Below are 21,706 nucleotides of genomic sequence, written 5' to 3'. Positions count from 1 at the left end.
GTTTGAGTCCCGGGCTCAGAAGGAGACCCTTCATGATTTGACTTTCTCCCCTTTGACTGCAAAATAAACTATTCACAACAGAGAACTATAAGTGTGTGGATCTTTGTGGAACTAAAATTTTTTAAGCCTTATGGTTTTATATTTGGAGAAAAAAGTATTATTTTCACCAAGCGTCTAATGTAACAGTAGTGGTAATAATTAGTAATAGCCACCACCATTTTAAACATTTATTTTTAAGAGACAGGAAAAGTAGTTCATCAGTCTTTTGCCCTTTCAGTATAATTGTTTTCAAGTCCTTAGCTGATTAAACAAGTGCAATTCTACATTTGGCCACTACACTGCTATCTGATGAAACACTGAAACAACTATTGAATGGAATCCAATTAATCCCTCCTGTATCCAAGCTCAAAAGATATGAGGAAGTTGGCTTTTCTAAACTGTCTTGTTTTTACAGGATCAGGCCTTCACTTAATACTGTTTAAACAATGCATAATAAATGTTTGCCAAAGTCCAACCACTTCATTCTCTTAACTACCCTGGCATCTGGTTGAAAAATAAACAACTGAAACTAGAATCTGTTTATTACCTAGTACTGACTTCACAGTCAATACATAGTCAATTCTAGAGTATTCTTTAGTTTTCCATCTTCAGAGATGGTTCTTCTAACCCTCACTTGACTGCTCAGGTGTTGTTTTTTTTTTTTTTTTACTCCTCATGATCCTGAAGTTTGTTCTGTCCATTGTCCTGTAATTAAGTAATATACTTTGGAGCTTCTCTCTAACTCACAGATAGTGGCTCATCACCTGTCCCCTCTCCCCTTTCCCACCCTCCTTCATACCCCATAACTGAAATCCAGCTATTCATAAAGAATTTCCAAGACCATGGCTGCCTGCCATTATGCTTCCCAGAAAGTGTCATTTCTGCTTTGTTTTGGTAACATGCAATCCTCGATGTCCCACTGAAAACTCAGGGCCAGAGCCATGCTTTGCTTCGGCTTGCTCAACTCAAACTAAGCTGCTCTTTGTTATTAATATGCTGCATACAATGTGTTGTTTCCTTTAAGGGGAAAAGACACTTTAATTACATCGTATTAAGAAAACATTTCACACTTTGGGAGGCCAAGGCGTATGGAACACTTGAGGCCAGGAGTTTGAGACCAGCCTGGTCAACATAGCAAAACCCCATCTACTAAAAATACAACAAATTAGCCGGGCATGGTGGTATACACCTGTAATCCCAGCTACTCAGGAAGCTGAGGCACAAGAATCACTTGAACCCGGGAGGCAGAGGTTGCAGTGAGTCGAGATCTCACCACTGCACTCCAGCCTGGGCGACAGAGGAAGACTCTGTTTAAAAAAAAAAAAAAAAATTCAACATTCTACTTATGGAATCAAAAGAGAAAAGACATATCTTGGTTCAAAAGCATGTGAAATTTTTGAATTAGGTTTATAAGTATCAGAAGAAGTTATTGTATTTTAAAGATTTTGTTTTGTGTGTGTGTGTGTCTGAGACAAGAGTTCTTGCTCTATTGCCCAGGCTTGAGTGCAGTGGTACAATCATAGCTCACTGTGTAGCCTCGAACTCCTGGGCTCAAGTGATCCTCCTACCTCAGAGCCTCCCAAGTAGCTGGGACTATGGGTGTGTGCTACCATGCCAGCTAATTTTTTTATTTTTATTTATTTATTTATTTATTTATTTTTTGGTAGAGACAGTGTCTCACTATGTTTGCCCAGGCTGTTCTCAAACTCCTGGTCTCGAGCCATCCTCCCTCTTCAGCCTCCCAAAACACTGGGATTACAGGCATGAACCACCGAGTTTGGCCTTACAGCTTTTTTATATTGGAAACGAATCTTAAAATTTTGTTCAAAAGCACTCTGAACCATTTAAGAAGCAGGGGAAAGGAACTAAAAGAAGATACTTTTTTTTTTATGGAAAACCTGCTAGACAAATTCTAAAAGAGCTGTAACACTTAAGATACTGTATATCTAAACTACCATATTGCTGGGAATGACATTTCAGTATATCATTGGATAAGCTACCTTTCATTTTTTTGGAATTGGGATTAAAATCAAATTTTTACTTTTCTTGCATAAAAGTAGAGCAAATTCACAGCACCTCTATTGACATAATATTGTTTTTATGTGTTGTGATAAGGAATAAGGATTAAGTAAAAATGTCAAAATTATACGCCCTTTTCTCCTTATTGAAATGTAACAGGAAACTGTAAATGTTAGCCCTAAGAGATAAAAGATCATAATTCAGTAATTAAATTTTTTTCTCTAAATGAAATAGCCATCTGTATCCATGTTCACAGATGTCTACTATAATTGCAAAAGATGACAGTTAATACATGAGGAAATTAGTCTCATTACTTATGATCATGCTTTATATAGATTATATTGGAATAGTCTTCCTTTTAAGAATTCAAATTAAGGGAATAACTGAAATGAGGAATTTCTACACAAAAATTCCACCACAGCATTTTTTATAGTTAAAAAACTGGAAACAACCTAAGTGATAAGCAGGGACTATTTAGTAAACTATGCCATATCCACCTAACAGAATATTTTATGTAGCCACTAAAATAATATTTATCATTGTAGTTACAGAGTGATTGGAGTATGTAGAAGCAGAGAATCAACATTTATGCTAAGAGAAAAGACAGGAAATATGTGGTAACTCTAGTTGTGTGTCTCTGGATGATATTATCGGTGATTTTCTAGTTTTTTATCCTACTGTTTTCTATTTCCATATTTTGTGTAATGGACATATTTGGCTCTTATCATGTGTGAAAAGATTTTTTTAATAAAAATTCCTGGGACCCAGGCTAGTTAGGAAAGATGGGATATGTACAGAAGTAAATGGATGTATAACCTCATCTCCCTCCATCCATGAAGGTGCTTTGCCTGCCTCTTGTGAGTTTTGTCATCTGGAAATATACAACTACTGTAGAATTCTCAATTTGGGGTTAATGTTTTGCCCAGAGAATACAGTGCTACCTATATGAGATATGCTGTTTTATATCTGCCCCCCCTTTCTGATAAAATGAAACAGGTTTATACCCTGTTTTAAACCATGATTCTAAACTTCAGGATTTCTTAGGACCATGTGTTGGATTGTTTAGCCTTTACCTTTTTCAAAATTAATATTCTTTGAAAATGTTCAAAGGTGAGCAATTGTAACGTGAAGTCTATTTCTCGTTATTACTTATGTCCTTTGTTTCTGAAAGGATGTACACACTCAGTGTTTTGAACTATTTATTCCCCTGAGGATTCTATAGTTTGTACGTGTATCCTTTTCTTGCATGCTACTATTTGCAAGATGGCCATGGAAGATACTGAATGTTACTCAACTTACTAAGAGGATGGAGGCTATGATGTCAACCCAAGAGTACGGTTCATCCACTCAACAAGTCACCAGGAGAGAATGCTCTTGGATTCAGTTTTGACACATGAGGCCATTGCCAGACTGCCTCTGCCGCAGGAAAGCAGTACCAGGCCAGTGTCTAGTCTTTGGTTGCAGCTACAGATATGAAATCTTGTCAACACAAGCACAGTGTGTCAGACAACTGTGCAAGGCTGAGTGACATTCAGTGGTCTAAGCCTTTTTTCCCTCCATGCAGATACAAACATGGAGGGTGAGCATGGAGGCTGAAAAGGGAGGAAGAAGGTCTCCAGGCTTAATCCATGAAGATCCCAGGAAAACTTGATAAAGCATTCCTGATCCCACAACCGTAAATGCCTCTCTGATCATTAAAAGAGTCTGGTCCTCTGTTTTCAGAGTCCCTTACCCCTTCCTCAGTTCTGGATAAGCACCAGTACATTCTGCCTAACTTCTGTGTGGCATGACAGTTAAGCTGTCTGTATCATTCAAGCCATGTTCTTCCTGGCCTTGGATGGTCTCCGTCTAGGGTGCAGATATCTGCTGTGACTTATACGTTAATTTTGTTACTAATTTGATGAACAGAAATTCTGAAAGCAAGTTTGATATCTGCTAAAATTATGAGTCTATACCTATATGATTGGTACTTTTTATAAGTAGTAGTTGCTCTCAGAATAACATGTGTCAGTTGTGAATAACTGGTTTTAGCTGACATCAACAAATAATACTATAATTGTGTGTTTCTGTTTTGAGACAGAGTATCGCTCTGTTGCCCAGGCTGGAGTGCAATGGCACAATCTCAGCTCACTGGGTTCAAATGATTCTTCTGCCTCAGCCTCCTGAGTAGCTGGGATTACAGGCACCTGCCACCTTGCCTGGCTAGTTTTTGTATTTTCAGTAGAGACGGGTTTCACCATTTTGGCCAGGCTGGTCTCAAACTCCGGACCTCAAGTGATCTGCCCGTCTCGTCCCGGCCTCCCAAAGTATAATTGTGTTTTAATACTAACCCAAAGTAGCAATGTACCTGAGCTCTTGCTAGGGCATAGTGCCTCATATTCAATATAATATGTCCAGTACTGTCCACCTATGGGTGCAGATAAAAGCTAAAAAAAAAAAAAAAAAAAAAAACTGAGTAATAACATACTTAACAGAATGGCTAGTTACTTGCAATTCTGCCTCCCCTCCCATTCATGTTCTTCCTAACGTCGCTTAAAAAAGATCCGTTTACAGCTACTGCTGCTGCTCTTTCCCACGGATTTGTACCCCATACAGTACCCAGACACCTAACAGATATGCTCTAAATAAATGAATGTGCCTGGGGGAGGCTGATGGCCACAGCTCCTTTGAATAATACTTGTATTGGGAGGTTCTTGCTTCTTGGGAAAGTTATATAGGCAATGATGAGAGCATTAATTGGGGAAATTATTCTCCTACCTTCAAGCAGTATAAGTACGGTTGTTTGGTTGCTTATTTGGCCACATAGAAAACACAGATTTTTTGTTTGTTCTTTGATTTTAATAATTGGTGGTTGGTGTCTACGATATTGTGAATATAATTAGAAATGTATATGTGTTCTTTGTCTCGGGTTCCTGGCACAGAACTCCTAAAGTTCTTCTAAATGTCCTGAGTAATAGGAGCATCATTTGTTATACATTTGGTCTTAGTCCCTAGTTCTTGACAGAGAGCTTCTTTCTAAGATCCTTGGACTCTCTAGAGTGATGAGAGTGGTTTTTGTATGCTACTGAGATGACAGGTAGTTGAAAGCCTTTAGGTAGCTTCCAGATAGGGGCTGATCACCAGAAAGACCAAGGCATGGCCAGAGGAAAGGTGGTGTACCTAGAGAGGGCCTGGGAGCTCTGTGCCACTTCTCCCATATCATGCCCTATGTGTCTCTTCCATTTGGCTGTGTCTGAGTTGTATCCTTTATAATAAACTACTAATAATGGATAAAGTGCCTTCCTGAGTTCTGTGAGCTGTTCTAGCAAATTATCAAACCTGGGGAGGGGATTATAGGAACCTCCCAACTTTATAATTCACTGGTCAAAAGTCTGAGTGGTTTGGACTAACAGTTGGCATCCGAAGTGAGGGCAGTCTCTGGGGATAGAGCCCTTTAACTTGTAGGATCTGACACTAACTCCAGGTACCTAGTGTCAGAATTGAATCATTGGACACCCAGTTGGGTATCCAGAGTTGGAGAATTGGTTGGTATGAGGGAAAAAACCCACACATCTGGTGTCAGAAGTATTAGAAGTAGAAACAGATGTGAGTGACATGCATCCATGTTGTGTGTTACCCTCCTGATAGCAGGTACCTTTTTCCATGTTAGCATGAAAGTGTGATTTCTGGTCATAGATGATACAGGTGGCAGGATTGCTGTCCTGGTAAATGAAGGCACCTGAAATGACCAATGTACAATCAAGAGATGCTTCCAAGACTAACCAGCTGTTGTCATCAGAGTGTTGGTTTGCAAATCAAGTTGTTGCAGATGTATGCATCATTCAAAGATGTCATTCACCCAAAAAACGTATTGTGTCTGATAGATTTGTCTCACAAATGTGTGCTTTGTTTGGTTTTTGTTTTAAACCAAAAAGGGGGCCATTGATGTTTTCATTATTCTTTCTTTTTTACTCTTTTGAGGATTCCCTTGGGAGAAAGGAAAGATTTTCCTGCTAGAGGTTCTCCAACAGACATGGACCCCCATGTTCCAGAAGTATCAACCTTTGAACTGGAGAACTGTTCTAACCCTTTTCTCCTCTCAGTTGTCTTTTTCTTGAGATTCTGCTTCTTGAATATGATTATCTTAAACACAGACAAGTATTTACTTTAGCATTCCTAGAAGAATGTTAAAGTACACAAGTCTTTGGGTGCTGTACGATGCACAGGTCAGCTTCTTGGTTATTTTGTTCCTAGTAAAGTACAGTGGGAACATACTATCCTCAATCAACTTAGGAAAAAGATCTTTCTGATTGAGCACAATTGATACAGAGTATCACAGAACATCTTAATGTCAGGAATGTGCGTATCTTTTTTAAAGAAATTTTATTTATTTTGCTTTGTGTAGCAGAATCTTGTCAGTTGCTTCAGTTCTAAATAGGTATCAGTGAAGCTTTGTGATCCTTTGGCCCCAAACCAAACAAAAACCCAAACCTATTTCTGTATCTGATAGATGATGACATTCATATCAAACAATGATAAAATATTTTTAAAACCCATATGACAACTTAGATTCTTTCTGAACTTTACCTAAGACTGTGCTCTGCTCTGCAGTCAGCACAAGACCAACTGAAAAACAAGGGATGAGGCCACTTGCCTGCGTTTGCAGGCCTCAGGGTTTTATTTTAAGGAGGAGACACCATGTGCACTGCATTTGAGCCTCTCATTCCAGCCATCACCACTCACTAGAAAATTCTGTCTTCTCTTCCCACCATTTAAGAAAGGCACATAAGTAATTTTTTAAAGCATATTGACAACCCTTAAGCAGACTCTTAATCATTTTAATCTTGGTTTTCATGCATGGTTTGAAACAAAAATCAAAGTGGCAACTTAAAATCACAATGGAAACTTGGTTTGAATGTAAAGCAAAGCAAGAAAAATATTTTTCAGAGTCACCTCCTGTATTCCCCTTATTTTGAAATAGTCTCATTTTCTACATAAAAATATGTAGATGCTTATAAAAGGAATCTGCTTGAGAAAACTAGAAAAAATTAATTTTTTATTAAATTTGGCAAACTGGGTGTCTGCATTTCATAATGTGTATCTTGTTCTCTGCCAGTTCTAATAATTTACTTTCATTAAAATAATAAGGTGTCAATTGATTTGTGACTTTCCTAGAACTTATAGAATGAGATATGGTATTATGTTTGTGCAAAGATTACTAAACTTTAAATTCCTAATTTAGAAATTTCCCTTTGGATCATTAGGAATATCTCATAGGTCCAATTTTTATTACACAAGCAGCCCTCCTTAAAGCTGTTTACAGTCAGTCTTTCCTTAAAATAAATTTTTGCTATTAATTTGCTTTTTAAAAAAAACTAAGATGTGTCAAAGAATTTCACGTCTCTTATTTCTATGAATTAGATTTATTAGCAAGTCTTAATGTATAAACCAACTATTTTTGTTTGTTTTCTTGAGTACTATGAATGTTTTAAACAACAAATACATAGCTTTGGTCATCAAACTAGGATAAACTAAACAAAACATTTATGCTGTGTAAACTTTAGTGTTCACTAAACAGGCAGAAATTACAAAATAATTTCCCTTTTACAACTTACGTGGTGCCAGGTAATATCCTTCTTGTTTAATTGTGAAATAGAAGATGCTTGATAAAGCTTAACTGCATCTCCTCTGGAATCACATAAATTGGATCCCACAGTTGCCAATAAACTCTAATGGTGATTATTTCCTTTTCACAGTGCTCCAGCTGAGGCTGCAACAAAGGAGGACGAGAGAACAACTAGTGGACCAGGGCATCATGCCACGTAAGATTTATACCATCACTGCCATCCCTAACGTGACAGAACATGAAGGGCGTGTCCAAGAAGAGCCTGCATCTTGCTCTGCTTTCAGTTGTATCCATTTAATCAACAATTACCAAATGAATTTCCAAGGAAAAATCAGGCACCTAAGTGAATCATTTAGAATACATTTTAAAAACCAGATGCAGTTTAAAAGAGGGACTTGAATTTTATATTACACAGAGAACACTTTTACACTGTAATTAGGCTAACATTCATTCTTTCTTTAAACTTTAATATTTGTTTTAGTTTTGAAATGACTAAAGTAATCACTATACTAACGGATTTGAAATTCATTAGACTTGCCAAAAAACATAAAATTAATTTATAACTTTTACTTAGACTTATTTAATTCCAATTAATTATATTTAGTGCTATGCTATGATCTATATATAGTAATTAAATGTATCTCAGTTACAGGACTGATAAACATTCCATTTGTAATTCATATTTTTGGCTCAAGTACAGATATTTCCCTAGTATCCCTAGGGTTTGTTCCTTTCAGAAATTTTTGAGAGTTGATTAATTTTAGAATGTTTGTTCTAGTTGTTTTCTTTACCTTTAGTCACCAAGTTTGGAGGTGGTTTTATATTTTAGTGGGGAGGAATGGCCGTTTTGTGTAGGCCGTTAGGATTGTGTATCTGGATTTTGTGTAAAAATTGACCTTTCCAAGAGGTAACTTACTCAGTTTCAAAACACTAGAAAGAAATTACAAAATTAATTTATGCTTTCCAGTCTTCTGAATCACGGCTCTGATAAACTGTTTTCTTGGTTTGTGATATGGAATGATTTTTCTCTTTAGTATGTATTTTTCCCAGTAAAACCTTTTTTTTCCTGTACTACTATTAATCGTGAATCTAAATATTTTAAATCTAGCGTTGTGATAGTCAAAAGGTGCTTTGATAATCTGCCAGATTTCTCCACCACCACATTCCTGACTATGAACCAATCAATCAAAAAGGATCAAATTAGGATATTTAAGACACCATTGCTAGGCCAGCTCTAATCTGCTTTTGGGGGCTGGTCCTCAGCCAAACCTGACTGGACTGGGCTCCTGGGAGTCTCTGTGGTGCTTCATGTGCCAGAGCTGAAAATAATGCTGTAAGAGCTGATTGGTCAAGTCTTGGAGGTGACAGCCCAAGGAATCCCGGTCCTCTATCCCATCCATTCATCTGACTGCCCATGCTTATAAGTGCAGGGTGTTACCAGGCAATGGTGGACATACACAGACAAGATTTTGCAAAGATAATTGATAGAATACTGTTGTAGGTGATGTTTTGGTAAGCACTGCTTACCCTCACACTGGGATTCCAGAATATTTGATTTACCATCAGTTAGCATATTAAGGAGTCACTGTGTCTTTACAGTGAGTTGCCCTGTGGTGTGGTAGAAAGAGCATGAACCTTTCAAATTCAGAATTCTAGATTTAAATACCACTTTGACCACCATCTGGTTGTATGGCCTCAAGAATTCGCTTAACCTCTTTGGGCCTTTCACCTGTCCTGGGGCTTATACCTGCCTTGCAAGGTTATTGCAGGGACCAACAGCAACATAGCCTTGGTTAAGCACAGAGCCCGTTACGGGCTCTAAATAAATGATACCGCAAATCTGTTGGACACAAAGTGCAGTGTGATGTTCAAGGTTACATCACTCCCAAGGACATACGGACTTTTTCTATAGCTTATATGACCATTAAGAGCAAAGACTCATCAAGGAGTCATCAGACAGTCCCCTTGGCAATGGAGATTTGCTATGAGTAGTCAAAACTGGTCTGAGCTGATATTTGCATTGTCATTTTGTATACAACTGTGTTTTAAATGTCTACTTTATTTGTGAAATACATAATTTTTATCTTGTAACATTTAAGATTTCAAATTGTATGGGTCTCCTAATGGAACTAGTAAATTAATGGAACTGTAGATGTGATCTATTAATAATAGGTTTGTCAACATGATATACTATAACATTGGATTGAAGTATGAACTCCATTTATACTGTGGAACCCATTTCTTTTCTGACAGCTTTGAAGAGCCCAGCGGCATTCCATGAACAGATAAAAAGCTTGGAACGAGCCAGAGTAAGACATTTCACTTTAAAATGTTCTACTTCTCTCTCCTTCTCTCCCTCTGTTCTAAAATACCTGTGTACAAGTAGCAGTCTTACTCCTAAACATGTCAATAGAGAAAAATATAGTGTATTTTCAGGATACATGGCATAGAGAATATTTACTCTGGGACAGTTTGATCTGGAGGTTTGTAGAAAATACATGACATTCAAATTTTGTTCTTTTAAAACCAGTTACTAGTTTTGTACAAAAATGACAAATCATACTTCTTCGCTTTCTTGCTCTCAGAGCATAACAACAGTTTTTAGAGGCATAAGAGGGGGTAATTCTGTCATTTGTTACCACTGCAGAGAGACAGCCAAGGATGTGCTGACACCAGATCCTTAGGTGATTTCCCTACTGGGTCTCTGTTACCAGTACATTTGACCAACGGTAGGGGAATATGGCTAAATCAGAAAACATTGCTACATTCAACTCTGCTTTATTCTTTAAGATGGCACCATCATACTTGCACATGATAATTGTTAGAATTTTTCTTTAAAAATGCCATTATGAATATTCATTCATTTTGTTTGTTTTGGGGGAAATTTCTATCATGCAACATGAAAATAAACATATTCCAAAATTTTCTTAAGAATTTTTCTAGAATGCAATAATGATCTCTTATAGTCTTATAAAACCTATATGAAGGCTTTCTTCCTTAAGACTTGAATACATTTCTAATTAAGAAAATCTGATCAAGGATATGAACTTACCAAAGAAAATACATTAAGACTTTTAGGAAATTTGTTATCTAGGTGGATTTTTACTGGACCTGAAGTATAGACTTTACTGATTTTAGATATTTAAGTGATTTAAATCCTATGTTTATTAAAAAATTATCTTTAAAAAATTATCTTCAAAACATGACCTTTCAGTGTTGATAAGTTTTAAAAGTTTATAAAGTGCTTAGTTTGTACCAACATACTCTTCAAGTCCCTGTACAATTTTGAAGGCTACACTTTAAATCGTGTGTTGGATAATAGTTTTTCTAAGTGCTAATTTCTACTCTTCCTCTCAAACACCTGACCATAAGGGTATTGTTTATTTAAATAGAGTACCTTAAACAACATTTAAAACCACAATAAATATTAAATAATTTATGGTAAGACTTTTTTTCTTTTTAAAGACCGAAAACTTTTTGAAACACAAGATTCGCAGTCGACCAGATCGTTCTGAACTTGTCAGGATGCACATTTTAGAAGGTAAAGGATTTATTTCTTCTTAATTTGCTGTATTTTTTCAAAAAAAAGAAGTGAGAATTCCACCATTTCTGTTTATTCCCATTTGAATAACTTTTTACCCCACAGCCTTACTTCCTCCAAACTGGATAGCAACATGAAGACCCAAAGCTAAAACATTATGTTAGGTACACAGGGAAGGTTTGATTCTTCACATAACCAATTAACAGACTAACACTTCCACACCAGCTGGTACCACAGATGCCTCTACCATACAGTTCCATTAAAAAAATTAGTGTCTAGAGGACCCCATCTAAAGTGGATATATGTCCAGTGAGGAACATATATCCAGTTTTTAAGTCCTAAAGAATGCAATAGCCCAAGTCTAACCCTAGGTTTTCAACTAGTTGGACCTTGTCTGTGTCTACGTGGTACAGTTCCATACCCAACGTTTTCTCTTTATTGCCACTTACCCACAACAAGCCACCTTGAGCTGACCATTAGCACCTCCCACCCACCTCCGCCAAATGATCTCAGTCGTCTAACCTCATCACGTACGAGGCTGGTAAGGACAGTTCCACACCAAACATTTTCTCTTTGTTGCCACTTACCCACAACAAGCCACCTTGAGCTGACCATTAGCACCTCCCACCCACCTCCGCCAAATGATCTCAGTCATCTAGCTTCATCACTTACGAGGCTAGTAAGAACAGTTTCGTTGCATCTTTGGTTAACACATGGGTCAGGCCAGGATGTTTTTCTCTCTAAAGGCAAAGCATTCTCGAAAGCTTATACCTCCACCATCAACTCCCAAGTTACATTTTCTTTCATTGTTTTGCTTCTCCAACGAATTTATTAAGACTAGGAGCTTGATTCTTTGGTAGCCTTGGGTCTGTTAAGTATTGAGAAGATACGGAAACAGTCTGAAAACTTCTCAGACATTGAGAGACAATTGTCAGGTAGAAGGGAGGTTTGTTCTCTGGGCCTAATGATAGGATTAGAGTTAGTATTAAGTTAGGTCGATACTACCAAGTATTAGATTGTAGCTCAACATAAGAAATAATATCTTAAAGGTCAGACATGTCCAGAAATGAAATCTTCAGGAGGTGATATGGCTACCATGATTAGAGGTGTTCCTTCATTGGCCAGTGTGCTAGACTCCAGAGACCCAACAAGTGAGCGAGACAGATGGATGCCTGACTTCACGGAGCTTGCAGTCTAGTTTTGCTAACAAGCAAGCAAAACAAGTGAATTACAGATTGTGAGAAGAGCTCTGTGGGGAGTAAACAGACTGCTATGATACAGAAAAAACTCAAAATTAAGGATGTGGTAAAGAACTTCCAAGCATCCAGGTGGTCTCTGCGACTCCAAGTAGGGGCTTTTCTGTTGTAAAGAATCTTTGATTATATGGCTGTCCTCCTCATTCCAGGGGCAGGAGGTGAGAGGTATGTCCCTTTCTCTACTTTGGGTTGTGTTCTCAGAAGTCCGCTGGACTAAAAAGGCTTTTCCAGAACTCCAGTAGTAGGGTAGAGCAGCTACTAGTCAGGGATAAGTGAATCTTCAAAGAAGCAAGTTTACTGGTAAGTAGCCAAGTAAGTGGTTGCTTCTTTGCCTGAAAACATCTTGACCTATAAGGGACATTTTTGTAGTAACAATGCTATCTGTTTCAATTTGTCTTCTAACTGTAACAAGCTTTATTAATATAATTAAAATCAAGGAAAATACATTTAACTCTCAAAAGAAATCTTTTTTTTTTTTTACGACTACCCACCATTTAAAAATCTAACTGTATTTATGAATGAACCATAAGTGATGTTTTTAGGACATCTGTCCTTAAGTTGCGATTTTTGAAATAAGAAAGAATGTCATTTTATTTTTTAAAGTATCTTAAAACCACCACCACTCCCAACTGTATTTTAACATTAACCCAATTTTGATTGGATTGGATATTTGGCAGGCAAAGGTCTTAATTACTTCCTGAAGCTCAGCAGCTAAACTTCAGCCTCAGTCATGGGGATAGAGGTAATAAGACCAGCAACAGAAACATACCAAAATTCCAGGCTTTACTTACTTGAGAATATTTTCTTTCCATACATATTGCTATCACTTAGGTGGTGGTAATGTAAGAGAGGAGAAAGACAGAAGTCTGTCCTACCTAGATCTTAACCAGAAGCATTGAAATATCAACCTGAGAGTGATTCTTATGTTCTGATTCTCCCCAGCGATCATCTTGTATGGTTACAAGTGTTATCTCAGAAGATTGGGGCCACAGTTGGTTGTATGGGAAAATGATAAAAATGAGATGGACACACATTTTAACCTGTAGATGTCTACATTTATTTACCAATATTCCAACATTGTGCTAGGGCCTTCTCTTTGGGTAAGACTTTAATAAATGGAGTTCACATCAATCTGAGCTTTAAAATCCCAGATTTCGCAACCTTTTTCTCAAATTTCTTACAGTTGTTAATTGCCCAAATGAATTTGACAATGATTTTTTTAATGACTCACCTTTATCAAATCTTTCCAAAGCATTTAAGTTTCCAAGAAATGGGCCGGGCGCGGTGGCTCAAGCCTGTAATCGCAGCACTTTGGGAGGCCGAGACGGGCGGATCACGAGGTCAGGAGATCAAGACCATCCTGGCTAACACAGTGAAACCCCGTCTCTACTAAAAAATACAAAAAACTAGCCGGGTGAGGTGGCGGGCGCCTGTAGTCCCAGCTACTCGGGAGGCTGAGGCAGGAGAATGGCATGAACCCGGGAGGCGGAGCTTGCAGTGAGCCGAGATCTGGCCACTGCACTCCAGCCTGGGCAACAAAGCGAGACTCCGTCTCAAAAAAAAAAAAAAAAAAAAAGTTTCCAAGAAATGATCCTTTATTTTTTGAAGTTTTATCATTTTCTCATAACGTTTAGTTAAATTTTGTATTCACTCACAATAGCGGTCACAACAGATATGAATCATTTTGTGGACAATCAAGGCTCACTTTTGGCAAGCATACAGCTCAGCTGGTGGATAGAGAAGCTGCACAGATGTGCTGCAAGGTAACCTCCTAGCCATGTGCTTTCAGTGGGCCTTGGGCTTCACAAGAACATTCTATTAATACTTGCAGAATAAAGAATATCAGTTCATCCTAAGCCAACTTATGGGGAGTTTCATTAAAAGACCTTCTACTGTATAACTTAAGAGGCAAGCAACTTTCAACTTGGAATTTGGGTAGACACTACATCATTATTTTTCATCATTTCTAAACATTTTTTAGAACAATGGAAAAAGCATTAACAAGAGTTACCAGAAACACAAATATGACAGAATGAAGCAGATGGATGAATTATGGTATTTATAGTTTTACATTGGTTGTACCAATTTTAGGCAGTTGTAAGTAGATGAGTTGATGCCTCTATACAACCATTAATTAGTGTGTATTATAGTTGAATGTTCCTAACAGACACAAGGATATATATCCAGAAATAAACCCAAATTCTTAATTATGATGACCGACCGAGACACAGGGGATCAATTCAAGAATATGAATGATAGCTCTTCCTATTGACCTCTGAAGAGAAGTTTATAAGCCTAAGAGGCAGTGTCTCCTTTCTAAGAATTGACTTTCCAGTGAAGCCAAATCCAGAACTGTCAACTTCTTGAACTGTGGGCCACATCTGTCTCGCTCATCCTCTGTATCCCCAATACCTAATAAATGTGAATTTGACCCTCCCACCATAAATAAACAATAGCAGTACCCCACTTTTGGTTTAAGGTCCTGTTAATTTGAGTCTGTGGGCATCCAAATTACGTAGAGAAAGTAAAGCTATCCAGAACTAAAAAATACAAAATGCATACTGGAACATTCTTAAACAGTCATTTTCTCTTTCCATAAATATGTCGAGAACACAAAAATATGTCTAAATCAGTTTAAATTCAGTTAGTTGGCCTGAAATAACATTATGGAATAGAAATAGTAATTCGAGTAATGGTTAAAATTGTGTTTCCTCTTTTAGAAACATTTGCAGAGCCATCCCTGCAGGCTACTCAGATGAAGTTGAAAAGAGCTCGACTAGCAGATGATCTGAATGAAAAGATTGCTCAAAGACCTGGCCCTATGGAGCTGGTAGAGAAAAACATCCTTCCTGTGGACTCCAGTGTTAAAGAAGCAATTATAGGCAAGACTCTAAAAATTTACTGTTTGGGGGGAGAAAGAGAAACGTGGAAATTTTACATAAAACAAATATAATTTAAAGGCTAGCACCAATCGTATTGTTTTCTGGGTTAATTAGAAATTAACACTTAGAGTGATTTCTGTTACTGTCATTTCATTACATATTATAAGTCTAGTATCTGCCGCCGAGTAACAGATTCCCTTGTTAGGTCTGAGGTTTAATTCATACATTCTGATTTCATCTCACCTTTTGGGGTCCATCTCTTTAGGACTGCATGGAATCATGGTTGATTGTACTGCTTAGACTTCTTGACTACAAATTGCCTAAGTTTTAAAGTCATACCAGTGCAAAATAGGAAGTCCCCAGGGGTGATGAAAATGACAAGAGTTTTTAAGATAGGATATTAACTTTTCAAAATTGCTTGTTGAGTAAGTAGCATTATTATTGAAATAATTTTCTAAGTTAAACTTAGTTTCTGTTTAATATTTTTACTAACTTTATTTCTGTCTACTTCTAGGAAATATAAATAGCATGTTCAGTGTTAGTTCAGCAAGGTGAATAGCAGATGAGTTCAGAATGGTAGTATCTCTCCATTTTATCCTGGTCTTATCACACTTAGTTACTGATGTTTCTCTTTTTATATCTGGCATAAGCTTTAGCAAAAAAAAAGAAGAAATCATGTGAGACGTCAGTGTAGCTGGGTTGCTCCCTAAAGTGGGAACTTAATATATACCTAGTCATGGCCCCATTTTCCTCCTTATCACGTGTTTTGTTTTTTGGTTTTGTTGTTGTTGTTGTTTTCTTTTTTGAGACAGGGTCTGGCTCTGTCTCCCAGGCTGGAGTGCAGTGGTGTGATCTCAGCATACTGTAAGCTCCGCCTCCCAGGCTCACGTCATTCTCCTGCCTCAGCCTCCCAAGTAGCTGGGACTACAGGCTCCTGCCACCATGCTTAGCTAATTTTTTGTATTTTTAGTAGAGACAGGCTTTCACCATGTTAGCCAGGATGGTCTCGATCTCCTGACCTCATGATCCACCCGCCTTGGCCTCCCAAAGTGCTAGGATTACAGGCATGAGCCACCGCGCCCGGCCTGTCACGTGTTTTTTTTAACAGTTGGATTTCCCGTCAGGATCCAAACAAGGTCCACACATTGCCTTTGCCTGATACTTCTCTTAAATCTTAATCTATTGGGTGGCTCTTCTTCTTTTTCTTAATACTTGTTTGTTGAGAAACAGGCTTGTTTTGTTCTCTAGCATGTCCCACATTCTGGATTTTACTGATTGCATTTGCGTCCCCAGGTGTTAAGATTCCTGGCACTTGTACTTCATGTAACTGGTAGTTGGACCCGAAGTCTTAATCTAATGAAGGTTTGATTTTTCTTTTTCACCCAAGAATACATCATGGTTAGTGGTGTATTCTTGCACTGGGAAGTACATTGTGTTCAATTTTTTTTTAAGCAGCTTCATAAATTTTCATGGGAAACGATGTTTGCCTCCTTCACATTAAGCTTGGTATTCCAAAGCCAACATTAGTCAAAAATCCTTTCTTTCTTTAGGCGTTGGGAAGGAGGACTATCCCCACACTCAGGGCGATTTCTCATTTGATGAAGACAGCAGTGACGCTTTGTCTCCGGACCAGCCTGCGAGTCAGGAGTCACAGGGGTCAGCCGCGTCCCCAAGTGAGCCAAAAGTTAGTGAATCGCCATCTCCTGTGACTACAAACACTCCAGCCCAGGTATTATCTTTCTGGTTTTGAGCCCTAAAGAAAGAAAATGCCTTTTTTTTTAAAATATATTAAGGTAATAAACTTTCACCAGAAGAAAATTCTGAATTGAATTTAAATTGATTAGGCAAAAGGCAGGCACTTAACTGCCCTCTAGGAAGGTAATAAAGATTTCTAGCCACTATGTCTTTATCACAAGTAGGTAATACCATTTCCTGAAATCTTGGAGAGTTGAATGTTTTGATCATTGATGGAACTGAATTTGTTTGTTCAACAAATACACATTGAGCACCTACTATGTTTCAGATTTATTGGGAACTGAGAATCTAGTGCATACAAAGGAATGTAAGAAATATCTTGGTAATTGCATTGGAAATGTACATTTCTTACCTTTTAATGGGTGTCCATGTTTCTTTTGGCTTTATAATAATTCCTGTGCTATATATAATGTTTTTTCTCCTTATGGTACTTTTTCCTTACTGAAATTTTAATAGTGTTACTTTAAAGTCAAAACTATTGAACTACTTAATGGGAGTGATCAAGTCAGCAGAAAATGTTCTTGTTAAGCCTGGCATCATAGAATTTTTGAGTCGGAAAGGAATTTAGCAATTATCTGCTTTAACCTCATGCAAGAGGCAGCCTGGGTTCACAGAAGTGTGGAAGTTTGGGGATTAAAAATGCCTGTTTTCTTACAGCATTTCTTCTCATTGATGACCATTGATTTGTTAGGAACTATGTCTTTCAGCATTATTTTCTTCATTGCATTTATCACCATGATCTGAAATATCCTAATTTGTTTGTTGTCTCTATGCCTGCAGCTAAAATGTGAGCCTATGAGAGGGATTTTGACTGTTAGAAGATAAGAGCTACTTTGGAGAGGGAGGGAGGAGGAGAGAGAGCAAGTGTATCTTGAGCATCTAGCACAGGGCCTGGTACAGAAAAGGTGCTTAGTAAATGCTGACTTGAATTAAGCATCTTGAATGCAGACTGACACAATGGTTGTGGAAGCTTGTTTCTGTTCTTCCATGTGCATGTAGAGCCTCTACAGCTTGGACTCATCAACAGTAGTGTGGATGGCTACAGTTCAGATTGTCCTCTCCAAGTTCACAAGGCAGGGGTGACCGTGGCCCCTCAGTTGTACTGGACCCTGGCCTAGAAGAAGTATGAGGGTCAGTGACCAGCCCACAGTCTGAGGTCTGAGCAGGCAGAAAGCGAGAGCGAGGGAGACTAAACCCTACTGTGTTCTCACATATTTGCTGCACCCTGGTTTTGAGCTTTAAAAATTCGGTAAAAAGAATGTCAAGTATGTGAGTAGATACCATTAACAAACAGTTACACTTATCCATTTGGGTTGTTTGTTCTCTGTTACTGTTTTGACTAGATTAGGATGTCAGATAGCAATTAGCATGGCCTTAACTTTTAGTAATACAGAATTTGTGTCACAACAGCCACCTATTGTTTAAACTTCAAGACCATTTCACTTGCATGAAAGATTATAATTCTCTTCCTCATATTGCTGGTACTACTGTGTTTTATTTCTGTAGTCTTAAAACATGGTCTCCAGCTAAGTTTTTAATTGAGACCCTTTAACCAGAGGCATTCCCACACAGTGAGCTGACATTCCAGAATTCCTTGAAGGAAAATAGTAATAACAGTGTTTCTTGAAGAATAAATATGGTCTGTTTCTTGCCAGTGCAACGCACATTAAGCCTTGGGTCACTCCTGAATTTAAGCAGTAGTTTTCATAGTACCTTCAGTGCTGCTGCAGTACCAGTTCTGCCTGTTACATGCACACCATTAACAGTCAGCTTTTTATCTGTCGACTAGGGTGATGGGAAAAGACCCACTTTCCAGGATGTTAACAGTTCCTATGTATACATTCAAGAAAAAGAACCTGGAGTCAGGGTTGGCTCCACTGTAGCTTTGCCTGTTAAATCATTTCTGTCCTATGTGCCTTGAGACCTCTTAAAATTGTGTCCTTCATGAAACCCCCTTGTATCAAGTGTTCTAGTATTTATAAGTAAGGTATCTGACAAAGATGATTATTATACTTTTATTCATGTAATTAAAGAAGCATGTGCCTGGTAACTATGCCATACGGATGTCAAAGAAAGATAATTCTTAAGTAGGATTATTAATACACTGTAGGTGCTTTGTTTTGACTTCTTTTTAAAATTAACTACAGAGGTGAACTTTATGATGCTGGTAAAGTCTTGGGGATTTTTGTGTCATCTAAAGGTGATAAGTTTTGTTTTGGCAAATTTTGTACTTTATTTTCACTGTTATCCAGTGTTTGGTTATAGAATTTGTCCAGGCATCTCACTTGATGTATATAAAATATATTTATCTACCTAAATATACTTATTTTCATATTCGTAGCTCAAGGGGAAAGGACCTTGACACATTGCTTCTCCTTAGACACCAAGTTCCTAGAGGGCAGGGATTTATCTTAGTAACCTCATACTGAGCACAGGGGTCCAGCACACAGCAGGTACTTACTTAACTGATTTAACACATGACAGATTCTTGGAGAGACTCTCTGCAGTCTGTTTTTTCCCTGCTTTAGAATTAACCATCATACCACTGCCACAAAGGTGAGCTATGACACAATTTATTAAAATGTGCTTGTAAAACAAAGATAATAAAAGAGCAACATACATGTCTTTCAGGGGTTCTTTGAGATTCTTAATTTTTAATCTTGAAAATAACTCATTGTCAGAGTTTGATGGTAAATTTCATTGCTGTTGACCAGTCCTCGAATTGGCTGTAGTGAAGGACTAGCTTGATTTTTTTAGATATTTCTTTTTTGGGGGCGGGGGAGGGAGTCTCACTCTGTCGCCCAGGCTGGAGTGCAATGGTGTGATCTCAGCTCACTACAACCTCTGCCTCCCGGATTCAAGCGATTCTCCTGCTTCAGCCTCCTGAGTAGCTGGGATTATAGGCACCCACCATCATGCCCAGCTAATTTTTGTATTTTTGTAGAGACAGGGCTTCACCATGTTGGCCATGCTGTCTTGAACTTCTCAGGTGATCGGCCCGCCTTGCCCTCCCAAAGTGCTGGGATTACAGGCATGAGCCACAGCACCTAGCCTATTTAATTTTTGATGCATGGGGACTAATCCTCTTGTAAAGTACAAGTGGTGGGGTAACATCAAATTTCTATGTGACTTTCGCAGGTAACAGAGGTCCACAGACCATACTTTGAGTGAAATCTCTGCCATAGATTTCACTTTCCTTCTTGTTTGCCTGAGCCAAATTTTGTCATTTATTTATTACTAATTGTGTGTTGCATGTTTAATCCTATGGCTTAAACTAAGCTATCCAACCTACAGCCCACAGGCTGCATGCGGCCCAGGACAGCTTTGAATGCAGCCCAACACAAATTCGTAGACTTTCTTAAAACATTATGAGTGGTTTTGTGTGATTTTTTTTCTTTTAGCTCACCAGCTATCGTTAATGTTAATATATTTTATATGTGGCCCAAGACAATTCTTCTTCCAGTGTGGCCCAGGGAAGCCAAAAGATTGGACACCCCTGGCTTAAACTAAACAGAGAAATTAGAAAAATGTGATTTTTTTTTTTATGCCTGACTGAGGCAAGGGGCAGTGGCTCAGGCCTATAATTCCAGCACTTTGAGAGGCCAAAGTGGGAGGATCACTTGATCCCAGCAGTTCAAGACCAGTCTGAGCAACAGCGAGAACTTGAACATCACTGATCATTAAAGAAATGCAAACCAAAACCACAATGAGATACCATCTCACACCAGTCAGAATAATTATTAAAAAGTCAAGAAACAACAGATGCTGGTGAAGCTGCGGAGAAATAAGAACACTAGAAATAAGGAGAGGTGGCTGTTTTTTCACATTCCAAATTTTCAACAAAAGATGCAAAGAAGGCAGGCATGATAGCACACACCTTTAATCCCAGCTTACTTGGGAAGCTGATGCAGGAGGATTACTTAAATCCAACAGTTCAAGTCTGGTGTGGGCAACATAGCAAAATCCCATTTAAAACAAACAGACAAAAGACTGGGTGCCGTGTCTCAGACCTGTAATCCCAGCAGTTTGGGAGGCCAAGGCAGGTAGATTGCTTGAGCTCAGGAGTTCAAGACCAGCCTGGGCAACATAGTGAGACCCCCATCTCAACTAAAAATACCAAAAAAAAAAAAAAAAAGTAGCTGGGCGTGGTAGTGCACACCTATGGTCCCAGCTGCTCGGGAGGCTGAGGTGGGAGGATCACCTGAGCCAAGGGAGCAGAGGTTGCAGTGAGCCGAGATCACACCAGTGTACTCCAGCCTGGATAACAGCGAGACCCTACACACCGCGCCCCCACAAGAAAGAAAAAATCTCCAGAAACTATCTTAGAAGAAACACACATATCTGCCCTACTAGACAAAGGCTTTAAAGTAATTATCTTAAATATATTCAAAAACTAAAAGAAAACATGAACAACAAACTAAAGGAAATTAGGAAAACTACATATGAACAAACTGAGAATGTGGTAGAAATTACTTTTTAAACCCAAACAAATTCTGTAATTGAAGATATAACGGAATTGAAAAATTCACTAGAGGGCTTGAACAGCAGACTCAAACAAGCAGAAGAAAGAATCTGCAAGTGATTTGAAATTGAGTCTGAAGACAAAAGG

The 21,706-nt window shown here is 38.2% G+C and overlaps 1 protein-coding gene and 1 pseudogene across 4 annotated transcripts in view; one reads left to right on the top strand and one right to left on the bottom strand.

The window, feature by feature from the left end:
• Window positions 1–21,706, top strand: part of MRTFB (myocardin related transcription factor B) — a 195,783-nt gene that overhangs the window by 131,129 nt on the left and 42,948 nt on the right. For all 4 annotated transcript variants that reach the window (XM_025370716.1, XM_025370712.1, XM_025370713.1 and 1 more), the window contains 5 exons: window positions 7,794–7,859; window positions 9,917–9,972; window positions 11,129–11,204; window positions 15,181–15,342; window positions 16,893–17,071. In XM_025370716.1, coding sequence (XP_025226501.1) covers window positions 7,794–7,859; window positions 9,917–9,972; window positions 11,129–11,204; window positions 15,181–15,342; window positions 16,893–17,071 — 539 coding nt within the window. The remainder of the gene's footprint in view (window positions 1–7,793; window positions 7,860–9,916; window positions 9,973–11,128; window positions 11,205–15,180; window positions 15,343–16,892; window positions 17,072–21,706) is intronic.
• On the bottom strand, window positions 1,928–1,971 carry LOC112614859 (annotated as a pseudogene).

The sequence above is a fragment of the Theropithecus gelada genome, chromosome 20, assembly GCF_003255815.1.
Source record: "Theropithecus gelada isolate Dixy chromosome 20, Tgel_1.0, whole genome shotgun sequence".
In the NCBI taxonomy this organism is placed as follows: domain Eukaryota; kingdom Metazoa; phylum Chordata; class Mammalia; order Primates; family Cercopithecidae; genus Theropithecus; species Theropithecus gelada.
The sequence above is the reverse complement of the archived record's forward strand: the minus strand, read 5'-3'. Positions and strand labels throughout refer to the sequence as shown.